Here is a 16,523-nt window from a genome sequence, read left to right on the forward strand (position 1 = left end):
TTGTATTTTCCTTTAAATTTATTACTTCTTCAAATTACATCTATCATTAGTAGTCTATCAGTTATTATTGCTAATCTTATTCGAACATCTTTTCGCTTCCCTAGTATCACAATGTGTAGCTTACAACACTTAAACGCACCTTAATTGCTACCACCGTGCTACAGATCCAGATACTGGACCTGGGTGGCACATATCGACGCCAAAAGACTGCACACGCTGGCCGTGTAAATGACCGATGCCGTCGTTCCGGTTAGCGTCACCAGTGGACCCATCGTAAGGGAGAGAATGATTTGCGCTACAAATAGCATGCTGCCGATGATTGAAATGTCCGACGCTAGCCCACGCCGTGGCTGCATTGAATTCGCTTCATTGCACGAATCAAGCTGAGGTAATAATGGTGAAAAAAATGTTTCATTATATCAGACATGGTGTGGCTATCGATTTAATTATTTAAAACATTCGCTTGCGACGCATTTCGATAACTTACCAATCCTTTTGCATGATACTTCGCCAATATGATGTAGGGCATTGTGAAGAGTAACGCACCAACAATGCCACCGGTAACGCTGAACACATACACCGTCACTTTGTTGGGGAACATGGCCATACACAGCATGCCGACAAAATCGATCAACAGGCCACCACTGTATACCGTCCGTGCTCGAAGCAACCTTATCAGACGTTCGATCGTACACGAGTACGTTGAACATGCTATGGAGTAAATGGCCATTCCGAAACATCCATACCGAACGCCTTCAATGTATAGTTCGTACTCATCCGAGTCGGAATGTGCCATCGGATCACCGCCAAAAACTTTCTCGCCTACGAAATCGGTAAAGTACAGCGAATAGCTGATGTGGCTCATCCAGCAGAACAGATTCGTCACACACAACACACCAAGTTTGGACGGTATCCGGAAGGTGGTCTTCAGGAACTCTTTTGCCGAACGTTGATTACTCCGTCGCTCTTCTTCATGAAATACACTCAGCAGAGGTTTCTTATCGTCGGCTCGATTAGCAATGGAAACATCCTCATCACAGTCGAGCTGAAGTAACAGTGTGTCCGCGAGGTCTTTCATCGGAAGAAGATTCTTCTCGGTGGTGAAGCGCTGTCGCTCCTTAGCTATGATGCGCTCCGTTAATGGTTGCAGCAGTTCATTACGCTCCATCAGTGGAAGTGGTATTTCTCGAAAACTAAATACAGTTACACCAAGACAAAGGGCAAATATCACCGTAACCAGGATGAAGACGGTGTTAATATTACCGCCGAGAAGCTCGCCCAGCACCGTACCATCCCAGTCGATGGCCCCGATTAGGTAGCCAATGCATCCACCAACACCAGACAGCAGCGAGTACGTACTACAAGCTTGGCCATGATCCTCTATTCAGGGGAAAAAAAGATAATTAATAATGTTTTAAATATTAAGAAACTCATTAGAATTAAAAGCCTCTTGGAAACGAATAATATATCTTCAACATACCCGGCAGACTCACATCCAGCAGATAGGCCATAGACGGTGCTTGTGAAGAATCGGCACAAAAGTCTAATAGTATCGTACCGAATATAGTCACCACTATTGCCCATTTGTAATGATCTGTGCTAGCAATAGATGATGAAGATGATTGGTACGAATTATAATTCCGATCGATTGTAACTGTGTTGTTTATTACTGGCTCTCCGGACTCTCCTATGTCACCTAGCCAGTGCCCGATCGTTTCACCAAACGGCAACAGCAGGCAGCCTGAAAAGTAGTGCGCGAAATTGTTTGTTACTAAATTGATGATTTTTTTGTACTGTAATTTAATCATTCATGTAGAACGATGTGACCGCATTACAAAAATTAAATGTTACTCTAACTGTATATATTGTTCACATTGTTGATATTCTCATACGTCCCTCAACTACCTCGACTAAAGGACCCTCTCTACCCTCATGTAAAAGAAAGCCAGATATTGTAGATCAAGACCTTTTGAGGTTGTAATAAAGAAGTTTCCCAAACTACACGATTGCTTCCAGGTATTGAAATGAGAGAAAATGTTAATATAGGTTAAATTTTAAATACAAGACTAATAATAGTTGTAATAAAAATGTCTTTACTGTCATAAGGTAAAACATACACTCTGAACAGAAATGGAGGAGTTGCTATTTTAACGAACTCTTTGCGATGATCTCGAAATCATATAACGAACCAGATACTTGATCAGGTTCCGGTAGGTTATTCACGTCATTAGAATGGACTTCGAGCGACCTAGTCCGTTACTGTTTTTGTCCTTCCAAATAGGAAGAGGAAACTTTGTAAGCCGAAATTGAGATGGAACGATTGTATTGATGTGTCCGAATGTACCGTGACCCGATCAGACAAAATGAACCAAAAAATGCCCTTGTTAGGTTTTATAAAACATATCAATAGCGTTGAAGAATAAGGAGTACAAAGTTAGGAATCGATTTAATAAAATAATGTTCAATAAGAACGAATGAAAAAGAATTAACAAAAGACAATTATTGTTTCTTTTACGAATGTAGATGTTTTATAGAAATAGGCCAATACATTGAGATTATTGTTATTCACGGGAACTTGTTATATGTTTTATTTATCCTTATAAATATTAAAATTGTTGAAGTTCATTAAGTGTTTCAAATTGTTATGAAACCTTTGTTATGAAACCTTCTTTTCTAATCCGGGACACTACCAATGAAGAGAAATCTCAAGATCTCTTGTTTTTTTGTGTATACAGTTGTTCCACATATGCTATCGTTCTTCACAGAATCAGAATGTTGAAAAATAAAACAGACGAAATACATTTCTGTGGATTTAGGTTAGATTTACGCAAACACGTGGATCTAGGCGAGAATCACATTCTTCGACGAACTCAGCATCAGTCTAGACTCTAGACTAATGAGTATTATTTTATATAGATTTTTTATTTTTATTTTATATTATTACGGTTTTTCTCGAATTAACATAAACTTTTTTGTATTAATATTTTCGTCATCTCACTCCTATTGCATGACATAAATACATACGATTACTACTGTTGTTAAAGCATTTTATAAGAATACAAAACAACTACTATTTCTCAGCAAATATGGCTGATTCATTTTTATGTGTGTTTATGAAATTTAAAAATCAACAAAAATGATAAGTCTCCCACCAAAGCACCGTTTGCTTACATAAGGTTAACAAAGGGAACACGTTCCTAGCGCAAAATTGTTTTACAGTCCTTATAGATTAAAGATTATCAGCACAAATGCATTCTGCACCGCTCATTAGATGGATGAGCAACGAAAGTCATGCTGCAACGATGCAAACCAGCGGAGCGCACTTGTCATCGTACAGGGAGCAAAACCGAATAAAAACAAAACCACACACCATCGATCAGTAATCGAATGGTAAAAAATTAAATTAAATCAAAGTACATTGTTTGATAGCTGCTTGAGTTCAAATCAGCCGGGTAAGGTGAGCGAAGTAATAAAGCAGACAAGCTTGATAAGCTCATTGAGTCATGCATCTATCGACCCGGGTAATTCGGGTTCAGGTTCGTGAATGGTAGCACCCCAAATGGGGCACTTTTGAACATATCCTATTAAGCCGCTCGATAAGCCGGTTGATAAATCTTTTTTTTTTCCGTTCCAACTAGACGACGGCATCCGGCGTCTAGACGGTGTGTTCGAACTTGTATCTCGGCGCTATGATCGTAGCTTAATTCGTGGGTTGCTTTTCAAAACGATCGCACCATACATGTGCACACACGCAGCTCGTGATGGAGTGATAAACAAATAGCTGCGGGTTCGAGATGAGTGAGCAACAACATACACACAGGGGGTAATGATATTTTAGAACCACCACTGTGTGATAAAATACGACGCCATTCACGCTAGTGATTGAAGTTAGAGCGAGCAAAACAATTTTCAACCACCATCTCGACAATGTGTCTAACGTTAAATCGGATAGTACAGTGTTTCCATTACATGGTCGCCCAATTTTCTCCTACCACTGGTGTAATAACCCAACATCAGCATCTGAACCGTCTCACTACCTCACTAATCTCCTGTAACTGAACATACAGGCGGTTGCATTAAAAACTGGTTGTACGACACGTGCCAGTGTTTTAATAAGGGCCACTCACCTAGTACGAGCCCCATCCCGAGCACTAGCAGCAGTGGTCGACGTCGCCCTAACCGGGACCGGCACCGATCGCTGAACGTGCCGAGAAACGGTGACACGATGAAGCCGATCAGCGGCGAAATTCCCCAGACGATCGTCATCAGCTGATGTTCGATACCGATGCCGAGCAGAATCGGTGTCACGAAAGCCGTCTCAGCTGAGTACACAATCTCGATGCCCATGATAACGAACGACAGTCGGACGAAGTCGAGCAATGATTTTTTCCTGCCAAATGAAGTGCAAACGAACGGATGAAAAGCTGTTTTCCACCGTACACTGTGTACTGTTTGTTTTGTGCGTGAGCATCAAAGTGACAACGATGGAGTGATATCTTAACAGCACTGTAGAAAGATTATGAGTTAATCTATATGAGAGGATTTAAATTCAGGTCATTCTTATCGAAAGAAAAAAGCTTTTAATTTAGAAGAGTCTTTGAATAGTTTGGGATATTTGTATCCAGAAGTCACTTGTTACACTTTGTCGGAACATTTGCAAGGTTCCAACATGATAGATCTTTTCTGCGATTAATCTTTATTAATAAATCACACGTCTCACTATTCACTTTAGTAATATTATTCAACATCACTACCATCACTGTCAAGTACATTCAGAGGCTTCACTAATTTTCTCACGAGTTCAACGATCACCATCAGTTACTTCCTCCTCACCGATATCACTGTACGTCCTTCCATTCTTTCACGTGAAGGCACGATTAAGTAGCACACACAGTGTGTACACCTTTTATCAACAAAAAAGCTTTTAAAAGCATAACTCTAACACGCACGCGCAGTTGATGGCACACTCTGCCGAACATCGATCATGCCTACCTGAACACGTGCGAATAGTCGTACTGCTGGTGGCGTGCATTTTCCACCCGTACACGTCGCAACTCCTCCACGATCGGATCCGTACCGGTGTGTGACTTTCGGCGTAACACAACCCGGCCGGAAGCGGCCGAAGAACCACCACCCGAGCCCGTCTTTACCATTGTCGCGTCTAGTCCGGAAACGGAACAGCTTCGGTACCGTCTGGTGCACTGTAATGCCCGTATCGGTCTGGAAGTGCTCAGTGCCCGCGTGCCACTGATCGCAGCCGACGCAAGCCAGTTGTAAATGCTCTTTATCTCCCGGTACATGATAGCGGAGGCTGTGTCCGAGCTGAGCGCGTGTGAACCTGCACTCCGCTCTACACTCGCACACAAGGGGCGCACGGTCACGTCACCTTGCCGAAGGAACCGCAACGTGCACTGTTGCGTCACCTGCGTCACACCACACCCGTTACAAACAAACCCACGCCGGGGCGGGACCGTGTCACACTCGTAGATGCGCGGGCAGATTGCCGTTCCTGATAAAAGCGCCACCGATAACGGAATGTTTAGAGATTTGGTAATGCGCGTCCCTAGCGGGTGTACACAGGTACCGAAATCATTGTCAAACAAAATCAGTTCTCCCGTTCGGCAAGCTAATCGATCGGGCGGCAAGCTACTACTGAAGCGTTCGGCAGGTATCGCACCCGTACGTCGATTGAAACATTGAATCATACACGTTAGCTGCCCGCATATGACATGACTGTTGTGCGCCGAATGATCCAACCGGGAGCGCCATTCTGCCAGTGGCATCTGCCGACAGCAGGTGAAATGGAGGCAATGCCTCTTGCTGCTACTGACAGCTTATCGGTAAGCAGATCTCAAGCTGCTTTAATGGAAGGGAACGCAAATATGCTGACTAGCATCAGATCGGCGCAACCACAAGCGATCGTGGATGCTCTGATTGTAACGTGGCATATTAGTGTCATGTTTAATTAAACTCAAATGCAGAGAGAAAAAAATCTCCACATTGATGTTACAAATAAAATATCTTTAACTAGGTTAATTCATTCAATGTGGATTATATCATTCAAGCACATAGCAATTGATATCGTGTTTTATTACTACCATTTATCACGATTGTTTATAATTTCCATTCTATTTCCTGAACAACGAAGGTCAGCATCATATTTCCCTGCACAATATCCGGGATATTTAGATAAGTCAGGTCACGTCTGTGGCTCTGTTTATTCGTTGATCGTGTCATTATCATGGTGCTGATAAGGTTGAATAATCGTTGCTGGTATGTAGTACTTTTCCTGCCATTAGTCCGTCGCAAGATTATCGTTAACAATATTTATACTCGTAAACAAGAGGCCACAGCATTGTGATTTAATTAAGTAACAATCCTAACCTTATGATGGGATGGTATTGTTCTATTTTGGTAACATTTATTTATCACAGCCTGTACAGTTGTGAGCAGTAACGCGTGTTTTGTGGAACAATCCTTATCAGCAGATTTGAGCTGTGGATTGCGTGATGTCTACATTTAGGCGCTCAATTTTTCTCGAGCATTTTGTGCGTTTAAGGGTTCATTTATTTTTAAATTCAATGTCAACCAAACCAAGATCCTGTACTATTTTGTTAGTCATCAAAAGAGTTTATTCCACAGTTATTGTATAACTTCGAAGGTCAAATATTGAGCCTCCTACCTAACAACTATGTATATGTTTATAACGATTCATGAATACAGGCGTCCCCCGAGCTACGACTGTATTTGGGACCGAAAAAAGACCCCGAAGCCGGGCGTAAGTCGAAATCGTCGTAAGTCGAGAATATCCATACGTAGAGAGTCGAAAGCTTTATTTAAATACTTCAGAGGATAAAAATAATCTAGAAATCGTTTAGAAAAGTATATTAATTGATCTTTTCAATATTTCATTACAATATTTATCGAGATTGTATAAGTTTATTCCAGTAATTTAATTTTTATATTCAGTGTAGACCAGGATTTTTTAAAATTTAATTTCTAGTATGACGGCATATGCGGTAATGTCAAAAATATAATATTAAATAAATTAAAGTGTAATGTAAAATAAAACAAATGGCAAATCTTTAGTAAAGCATTTAAAAATTGTAATTTTATTTAACAAATTCCAAGCATCATAATAAATACCGTACCATGTAAATCATACACCCCCGGTCACGAACAACATGGGAGCGCATTGCATTGAGGATGTTTATTGCGTCAAGTTAAAACATAACAATACATTAAAAAGTAAGCATCGCATCGTGTCTCCTGCCTTACACCAACATTTTACACAATTTAAATAAGATGCTAGTAGTACGCTTGCGGCACAAAGTAGTAGAAGCAACACTGCCTAACGTTGGTTGGTATCACAATGGCACCCCACCATTACCACGGTTCTGTGGGTTTCGTGCTGTCCATCCTTGTTGGAGGCCAGTTACAGATCCATATAGACAACTTGTGAGGCACAAATCGAGGCTAGCAGACTGCAAATACTCGCACTGAACACGACGACGGAGGTCGTACCGAAGACAGAGATAAGCGATCCCATACCGAGGGCAACGATGATCTGTGCTACGAAGATCATTCCACCGACGACGGCAATGTCCGTTGCAAGACCACGCTTCCGTTCGTGTGTCGGTTCGGCGCCCGGTTTCGTTACTTTAAACTGTGGAGCATGAGAGCAAGGTTTATATGTGACCATTCGAAACGAAATGTTACGGCGTACTTACCGTTCCCTTCGCATGATACTGGCCGATCAGCAAGAATGGCATGGTGAAGAGCAGTGCGTAAACGATTCCACCGCTGGCACTGAGAACATACACGGTCACCTTATTCGGGAAGAATGCCATACAGGCCATACCGATGGCGTCCAATATTAAGCCACCACAGTATACCGTGCGGGCTCGCAACACTTTGATAAGCTTCTCGATCGTGAACGAACACGTGGAGCACGAAATCGAGTAGATCGCCATACCGAAGCAAGCATACCGGACGCCCTCCAGGAATAGCTTATATTCGTCCGTATAGGACGGTGCAGCCGGATTGCCCTTAAATACTTCCTCACCAACAAAATCCGTAAAGTACAGTGCGTAGCTGAGATGGCTCATCCAGCAGAACAGATTCGTCAGGCAAAGGATCGCAATCGATTTCGGCATCATGACAATGCTCTTGATGAAATCCATCGGTCCCATTGGAATATTTTCATCTTCTTCCTCCAGTTCGACGTTATTTTTTGCCGCCGGTGCTCTCTCCACATCAACCAGAGCGTTGTTGATCTTCTGCGGCACGACATCTTGCGGCGATTGGATCGATTGCAGCTGTGCCGTTAGCGCCTTGCTTACATCTTTTACCACAAAAATTTGGTTCTGGCGACGAGCTTTCTCCTTCTTAATTACTGCTTCCGTCAGTGGACGTAACAGTTCGTCCGATTCGAGCAGTGGAAGCGGTATCTCCCGGAAGCTGGTTAAGCTGATCGTTAGGCAGATGGTGAAGATGATCACCACCAGTGTAAAGACGGTTTTGATACTTCCGCCCAGGAACTCGCCAAATGAAGTCTCATCCCAATTGATACCTCCCATCGCGTAGCCTACGGAACCACCGAGCCCAGCCAGAATCGAGAATGTGCTACACGCGCGTGCATGATCCTCTGGAAATAAGAAAGTTAGTTCTTGATAAATAATCTACACTGAGCACTACAAAATAACAGTCAATTCTTACCTGGCAACGATATATCCAACAGGAATGCTCGGGACGGTGTCATACAGTTGTCCGCATTAAAGTCGGTTAGGATCGTACCGATGATGGTGATGACGATCGCCCATCGATAGTCTGTCCGATGTTCGGCAATTTCCTCATCAATTCGATAGAAGTTGTACGAGTGGAACGCATCGGACACGACCGTTCCGTTGAGATCTATGAGGGCGGCCGCACTGTTGAAAGTATTCACCGGATCGTCTACGATTTCCCCCAAGTCACCAAACCAGGCACCGATGTTCTTACCGTACGGTACCAGTAAGCAACCCGTTATCAGGCCAACCCCAAGCGCAAACAGTATTGGACGTCTACGGCCAAACCTCGATCGACACCGATCGCTAATGGAACCGATAACGGGCGATAGGAAGAACCCGATCAGTGGCGAAATGCCCCAAACCATGGTCATTAGCTGATGTTCGATGCCAATGCTGAGCAAGATCGGTGAGACAAAGGCCGTCTCGGCTGAATACACAAACTCCATACCCATTATGACCGCTGAGATTCTTATGAAATCGAACCTGGATTTATTCCTGTAAAGAAATGGTAAAAAACATTGGAAAATGATTTGTGGTTACAAAATGCTTTGGTGATTTCGTGACGCCCGCTAGATGCAGTACAAACCTAAATACGTGTGAGTAATCGTGTTTTTGACGTCGTGCATTTTCTTCCCGAATTTGTCGCATCTCCTTCGTCACCGGATCATTGCGGAACTCCGAGTGGAAGTTGGTACTGCTACCCGCGACCATTGTGAAGCTGTTCTGTAATGAGGAGCTGAGTTGTGCTTTTCTCGATGCAGTAGGTTTGCTGCTGCTCGTACCCGGTTGTCCTGACGAACCTACGCTACCTCCCTTGTTTGGATCCGCGTCTGCTTCTAAAATGAGAAAAGAAGGTGTCATTAGAGTTAGTGAAAATGTTCGTATATAATGCTGCTTTAAACACAACCATAACCATTCATGCTCAAACATTCGTCAGCCTGTTTGTGAGCTTTAGACCGGGGACGTATTCCACTACCCTACAGAACCTATTTAGATGATCAAAGCAACACTCAGCAACAATTGAACAAACGAACCATAATCCGTCTTGGGTTACGAACGTTAACTAAACGTGACATTCCGTTCCGATGACCCATTAGGTACAAAACAGTTCACAACCCGAGAACCATCGCTGTCTAATCGTGAAGACTTTTTTTCTGTTTACACCCTGACCATCTAGCAGACGAAAAAACGCATCCTCTGCGATACGTTATCAACGATTTCATTCTCTGTGCCATGATGTTACGGCCTGCTGTCACTCCTTCCGTTCGATTACATGGAAAATTTTATGCTGCATTAACGACCAACCAGAACGAACCAGAACGGTTGTATTTGGCTATATCTCGTTAGTCATGCCCACTATTTACACCACTTTGTAGGTTACTCACTTTTCATGGTGGTTTATAGGATGGAGAACGATGCCAACCGCAAATAACAGAACATTTCTTCCGAAAAAAAAATAATGTTTTGACAGCTACACCCTCACGACCTCACTCTTCTCAAGTTGGTTGAGGAGAGTAGTCAAAGCCTACTACTACTAAGCGTATTGCAAAAAGTAGACTCCTCTTGGCGGTGAAATTGATCGACCTCCTATGTATATTAGTGAAGACTGTTGTCTAAATTCCCATAAGCAGTGGTTTACTTTCTCCATAAAGATATGTCTTTCGCGGTTCGGATGTGCTTCCAAATTGGTCGATCAATTTGTGGTATTATTGTGTTGTTTTTATTTTAAAAATTTAATCTTCAAAGTTTTCTTTTAAACTATGCTCTACTTGAGAATGCCTTAATGTATGTAAAATGTTTTGAAAATATGTCTGAAAAACTATGTCCCCAAATCCAAGATTCTCTCATAAGTGATGTTTGAAGCACATTGAAGCACTTTTATGCAAATTGAATATTAATCAAAATTAAGTAAGACTTTTGTACTTTTTTTTGCTTGGTTGTACCATTACTTGGTATAAGAATGTTTTATTAGCTCGGTTTTATTTCTAACATTATCTACAGTAAAATGTACAGCCGATTATTGATGCCACTCATGTGTACACGCCTTTAGGTTGATTGTTTTCATAGTTACGGTGTAAACCGATCGAAGCTACTACTGAAGCTCTTAAAATACCCGAGCACAATCAATGTAATCTCTTTATTGTCATTCCCATACCCAGTTGTTGATTTTTATGTTTTCATTCAAACCATTCAAAAGATAAATGCCATTCCTGTGGTGATATGTGTTTGATAACTGGCGTTGGTAAATGCGTTAAATTCTTTTACAAATTGGAAAAAGGAGTAAAGGTATCCTTTGATGTATAAATCACACTTTAATTAATTAAGCTGAGGTATAGAAATGTTCAATTTGGAATGAGAGTATTTAAAAAAAATTGCAGTAGTATATAAACTACGGCGTAAATTATAACAGGAATTTTGAATCATAATTTCAAATAGATTTTTTTATTTATCTCTTGAAAAGTCTTTTCAACTTGTGTTCTAACTTTTTTCTGTTTTTTTTTACAAATTATGCTAAATATTAAACAAATCCTGACCGTCTATCCTTAACGATACTGATTGTTCTAAGAAACACTCTTGAATTTATGACAACACATTCTCAGCTCTTTACTTCGCAAAAAGCACGAGTGAAAACGACGAAGGTAGAGAAAAACTTTGCTTTTATTTTTCGGTTGAATTTTACTCATCCTGTCTAGAGCATAAGAAAAACACTCTAAATCTCTTTTACATTAACAGATTTGCCTCTCGCTTGTGTGCGACGACACACATGGCAAATATAAGTCTTAAGTGATTTTCACACATACATTCATCACATCACATCATCAGCATCTAAGCAGTTCCATGTTACGGCATCTAGAAGACATTAAGTACCATTCCCATCTCTAGAAACCAACCGGAAAAGACGCAAATCAATGCAAACACTTTGCCAACGAACGTCACCCGTTTATCAATGGAGTTACGTTAGGTCATGGCTTCCCTCCGTGCCTCTAGGTGCTTCTAGCCGCTTTATAGCAAGTGCATTTTTGTCTAATTAATTAGTCAACACAACCGAAAAGGATCGCTAAACAATCTAAATTGTTTTGCGTATTATGTCATCGAACATCGGCAAAACGTTATCTGCTTTCCATTTCTTCTTCAGACCATTGCGCCAATCAAGCTTTGCAACGAGTGTTTAAAAGATTAGAAGGATCCAATTAATGGTTAGCTGTCTAGCTGTTAACGCTCTTTACTTTTGCAAAGTGATTTGAGGTACAAGCAGGAGAAATCATATACACAAAATACCGCAACGTAACATCAACCGGCACTGATAAGTGGTCTTATGCTTCTGTCTACAGGAAGAAACTTCCATCGACAAACAGCTACAAACAAAACAACCTTCTTAAGGGGATTTAGCTACAACTTGTCATGTTTCAACCTCAATAAACGACTAAACAGTGAACGAACTGAAGTGTCCAGCTGACGATGACGGGTAAGTGGCGGGGGGAAAAATGTGTTTATAAAATAATAAAAAGAAACATCTTTCTAAAAACCACTCTCAAGTGCATACTTGATGCTCTAAATATCGGAATATCGGATTTTTTTTCTCTTGCAGAGGCTTAAAACACCCACACCCACACAATGTTACTGCCGCCCATATACTGGGGAATGATTGATAACGAAATTGCAACTCAAAAGCATACAGATGGTTCATACAGTTGCAATTTTGCCATTTTCCCACAACAGTTCAAGTTCACCACGATGCATTCATTCCGCATGTTTGCACGGTAGAAGCAAGCATAATGTTTTCCAGTGCTGATTTGTTTGCACAGCAGTACGCATGTAAATGAGAGTGCTGCTGCACTGGGAACGACGTTCTGCAACATGCGAATGCAGCCGTTTTGCTCGTCTGCGTATGGAAAACATTTGTGTCAATGGCAACGATATTAATTGAACGTTTGAGCTTAAATTCGACATGGATTGGATATCAGCCAAAAGATGAAAAAACTGGTAATTAGCGGGTTAGCTTAATTTGAATTCCTATGAAACAGTTATTACAACTAGTTTCAATTACATTCGCACAAAAATTTCATTGCGTAGGGAGCTGTGGAAATATTTCTTAACAATACAAAATCTAAATCCAGAATTGTTTTTTTTTTTCATTCTACGCTTACACATATTGTTTGGTATGCAAATCTTGCAGCAAACCAACTCAAAAGAATTCTTTTAGATTTTTAAATATTTTCCAACAGCAATATTTTAATAAAAGCTGTAATATTTGCTCCAATCCTTTTTGTAGGATCATCACATGTAAACATACAACACTGAAAAAGCTTAAATATGCTTTTTTGAAAAACAATACCCTGCACATTACAAGCTTTACGAACGCTTTAAAGTAAAGAGAATAAATTGGTTTAATTATCTTGCATGTTATCGTGTATTGTTTCCTTTACTGCTGTAACATCGTTGCCATAGTGATGGTGGAAAGCATTAAAAATAAATATATTTATCACCTTGCATCGCATATTTTTCACTCGTAAATTTTGCTCATTTGGAAACAGCTTTAAAAGGCAACTTAAAGTGCTGTTAAGTGCAATAACCCAACGGGACAGAAATGCGAATAGCGATAGGTTTAAAAATACTTACATACATACAACGATAAAGAATATCATTTGCTTGTTTCAATTTTTTAACAACGACAATATGATATAATGTTCATTATATAATATTATTTTATAATATTTAAACTAATTATGCCTTATGGCAATAATGAAATACTATTAAAACCACAAAACCTTTCAATAGAATTAACTAATTGTAATAAATTTAACAACGCTCTAACGGACACAACGGAAAACTGGAACACAATTGTTGAGGAAGAATTAGCACAACCGAAAGGAATTTACCAAAACTATTTGATTGTTAGTTCGAGTGCTAGTAGCAAAACTTTTTGTGCAATAGTTTCATACTACAGCTGTAGCAAAATCCTAGAAAATAGATGTTACACATGCACAAGTTAAACATCTGCAATAGCAGAACCCGCATCCTTAACATCTTGGTAGATAACAGGAGGTTCTTGGAACTTGGATGTGAAGATCTCAAAACTTCTCGAAAAGTAAGAATGCTGACTGTACGAATAAAATGCTTGTGAGGTCGTACAATAACAATTCACTCAACAAAAGTGGAATGCATCGAATGACATTTAAAAACGGCAAGGTAACAGTTTATCACAACGTCCATTCGAACCAATCACACTGACATTCGATCGTATCTTACTCATCATCAATCAAAATCGAAAGCATTCACACAGCTCTTCACCATAGCAACGCACAATTTCTTCAACATCCTCGTGACCGGATTATCGCAGCCTATTCGCAAACTGAACGGGGGGGGGGGGGTCTCCCCACACTAAATCGTTCAAGTACTCACCCAACTACTCTGCAGAAGCGAGGCGCGATTTTTCAGTACTCTCGACCGTGCAGAACAAGTTCAATTCACGGTTCACTGCTTAAAGAATTACACGCTAATGTTCTCCTTTGCTGACGACCTAATGCCTTCAGACGTCGTGTCTTGTAGTCGACGAATGTGTACGCCTTGCACATAACTTTCACTCACTACCGAGTTGTCGCACTTGCTCGGTGTTGTACGTTCGATTGGGAGGAAAGTGACGTTACGTCACGGGTCCTTAACTGGTGTTGCCCGGTCAGAGAACACTTGTCCCATTCAGGAATTTAAACAATTTGTCACCAACACACTCTCTGCTAGACGGGGAACAATAGAGACACGATTGCTATGGAATGGTTTTTTAATGACACTTTTCCACTCTTGAAACTATTCGGAATATGATAGAACCCCGAGAGACACGAGATGAATATTTCCTTCTAGACCGATCACGTATACACAATCCCGGGCGAACAATTCGAACAATCCCGTCGTGAAACCCGTGCTATACACCAGCCGGTTATCTACCGCACACTGAACGTTCCGTCAGCCGTGGCAGATTAATTTATACAAAGCTGCTCACTATCAGCCCACCGGCCGCCTATTTGCAAGACGCGCTGCACTTCAGCCCATCATCACGCAGTGAACCACCCATCGTTGTGTTGGAACGAATAGCGCTGGAAGGGTGTGAAACTGATCAACTCTTTCCGAAAGCTTATCGATGATAATGCGTATCACTGAAGCTGCATCTCAATTGTGCCTCATTCGGGTAACACCTTTCGAGCACGCGATACTGCTGCGTCGAGCGGTACTGTTCCTGGAACTTTTTTTTCTCATTTATTTTTCATTCAGCTCAATTCTTCAGACCCTTGGACAACTGGTGACATTTCTCTCGGGCGTGCTCTCGCACCTGTGCGAAACAATCGAAACATCCTTGGCTGTCAATTTTCTCCCCAAACCACAGCTGTACCATTATCTTTCCCTTCGACCCAGTTCCGGGATGATACAACTGTCCGTGCAAATGGTGGGTTCTATTTGGTTGAGAGAAATGTATCAAGTCACCTACCGGTAGGGTATAATTTGAGGTCAATAGTGACGGGCTATTTGTGTTTGCCTAGGGAAATAATGTAGGAAAATGAAGAGAAAAGAAGGAACTTCCTGCAAAGATAACTCTTAAGATAGATTACAAAGTAATGAGGTTATTTTTAAACGCAAATGCACAAACAGTATCAGTAAATAGAAGAAAAAACGGCCACAAGGCATATCCTCATTTTGAATAATTAATTGAAACGTACAAAATTAGAACACATGTCTGTTGCGTCTGAGGCGTAAAACACATTCATGATTTAGTTCTTCTGGACAATTTTGCTTTGGAGCTCCAATACAAAATCACTTTCTTAGGGTGGAATTTTGATTGCATTATTGACAGAGTGTAGACAATTTAATGTGCATTTTGACCACTTTAACTTCAACTTGGTGACTCAGAGTTTTAAGACACATTAATTAGTACGCACTTGGCAATAATGAAAGCTTAGATAGATTTTTTTTTTTGTACAATTGCTATCACCTCTTTGTTCATTTCATGTCAATAATGTTCGAATCTTGTGATCGAGCTGCATAAGAATGTTCGAGAGCATTAAAACAGCTTGTCGTAAGCGGTAAGTCTAAACCCGATTAAACCTAAATAGAATTTGAAATAGATTTGTAGTAATGCACGATAGTCGACAAATTACTCATTGCCTTTAAATAGCTGATAATCAATAATAATTAATTTTTCCATCATTCCATCTAGAACAATCTTTCCCACGCAATCTTTGTCCATCAATCGTTATGTCTATTTGCCATTCTGTGTACACCCTGGAATTTCACTACCAACTTCATAATCAGTTAGTAAACAATAACCAAAAACCTACACCAAACCAATACCGGCTGGAGTTTGGCACGCCGCTCTCGATGCACTTTTTTCGAGTAGCTGACTTTTCAAAAAAAAAAATAGACATAGAAACACGATCAGACATTTATTTCATCACTCATTGAACGGATTGACAACCGTCCGGAATCAGTTACGGGCGGTTTCTTATCAATGCTTCGATAATGAACAATTCGGTATTCTTTGCACCGATCACAAACGAGTATCCGAAGAGACAAGATGCTGCAACCAGGAACGAACTTAGCACCAGCCATTATCAATCACAATACTGCGTGTCGCCGTTTGTACGTTTTGTGAAAGTTTTTAGGCAACCAACCCAAATTGAGAAAAGCAGATGCATCTGCCTTTGCAGAATGTGATAGAAATATTATATACCGGCCAGTCAGTGA

The 16,523-nt window shown here is 40.8% G+C and overlaps 2 protein-coding genes across 3 annotated transcripts; both read right to left on the bottom strand.

Moving 5' to 3' along the window:
• Positions 1-5,891, bottom strand: LOC125766973 (proton-associated sugar transporter A-like). Its single transcript, XM_049433126.1, has 5 exons — positions 4,993-5,891; positions 4,128-4,390; positions 1,481-1,741; positions 488-1,380; positions 1-383 (listed from the first exon to the last, which is right to left on the bottom strand). Exons 1-5 carry the CDS (start codon positions 5,781-5,783, stop codon positions 159-161), a joined length of 2,433 nt encoding a protein of 810 aa, XP_049289083.1. The 5' UTR covers positions 5,784-5,891; the 3' UTR covers positions 1-158.
• A 1,264-nt stretch (positions 5,892-7,155) lies between these two features.
• Positions 7,156-14,790, bottom strand: LOC125766995 (membrane-associated transporter protein-like). Of its 2 annotated transcripts, none has more exons than XM_049433178.1 (5): positions 14,193-14,790; positions 9,376-9,625; positions 8,719-9,284; positions 7,731-8,647; positions 7,156-7,666 (listed from the first exon to the last, which is right to left on the bottom strand). In XM_049433178.1, the coding sequence occupies exons 2-5, from the start codon at positions 9,498-9,500 to the stop codon at positions 7,436-7,438; spliced, it is 1,839 nt and encodes a 612-aa protein (XP_049289135.1). In that variant the 5' UTR covers positions 9,501-9,625; positions 14,193-14,790; the 3' UTR covers positions 7,156-7,435. The 2 variants fall into 2 exon arrangements, with proteins under 2 accessions (XP_049289135.1, XP_049289134.1); XM_049433177.1 differs by lacking the exon at positions 14,193-14,790 and adding an exon at positions 10,175-11,152.
• Positions 14,791-16,523: the final 1,733 nt, after the last annotated feature.

This window comes from Anopheles funestus, chromosome 3RL (assembly GCF_943734845.2).
Source record: "Anopheles funestus chromosome 3RL, idAnoFuneDA-416_04, whole genome shotgun sequence".
NCBI lineage: Eukaryota > Metazoa > Arthropoda > Insecta > Diptera > Culicidae > Anopheles > Anopheles funestus.

Bases quoted from the DNA above. Each gene is read 5' to 3' on its own strand.
- LOC125766995 (XM_049433177.1), bottom strand. The intron at 8,648-8,718 runs GTAAGAATTGAC...TCTTATTTCCAG, and splicing joins GTTGGATATATCGTTGCCAG to AGGATCATGCACGCGCGTGT. The intron at 7,667-7,730 runs GTAAGTACGCCG...CATGCTCCACAG, and splicing joins AGTATCATGCGAAGGGAACG to TTTAAAGTAACGAAACCGGG.
- LOC125766973 (XM_049433126.1), bottom strand. From the start codon at position 5,783: ATGCCACTGGCAGAATGGCGCTCCCGGTTGGATCATTCGGCGCACAAC. The intron at 4,391-4,992 runs GTAGGCATGATC...TTCATTTGGCAG, and splicing joins GACTATTCGCACGTGTTCAG to GAAAAAATCATTGCTCGACT. The intron at 1,381-1,480 runs GTATGTTGAAGA...TCCCCTGAATAG, and splicing joins GCTGGATGTGAGTCTGCCGG to AGGATCATGGCCAAGCTTGT.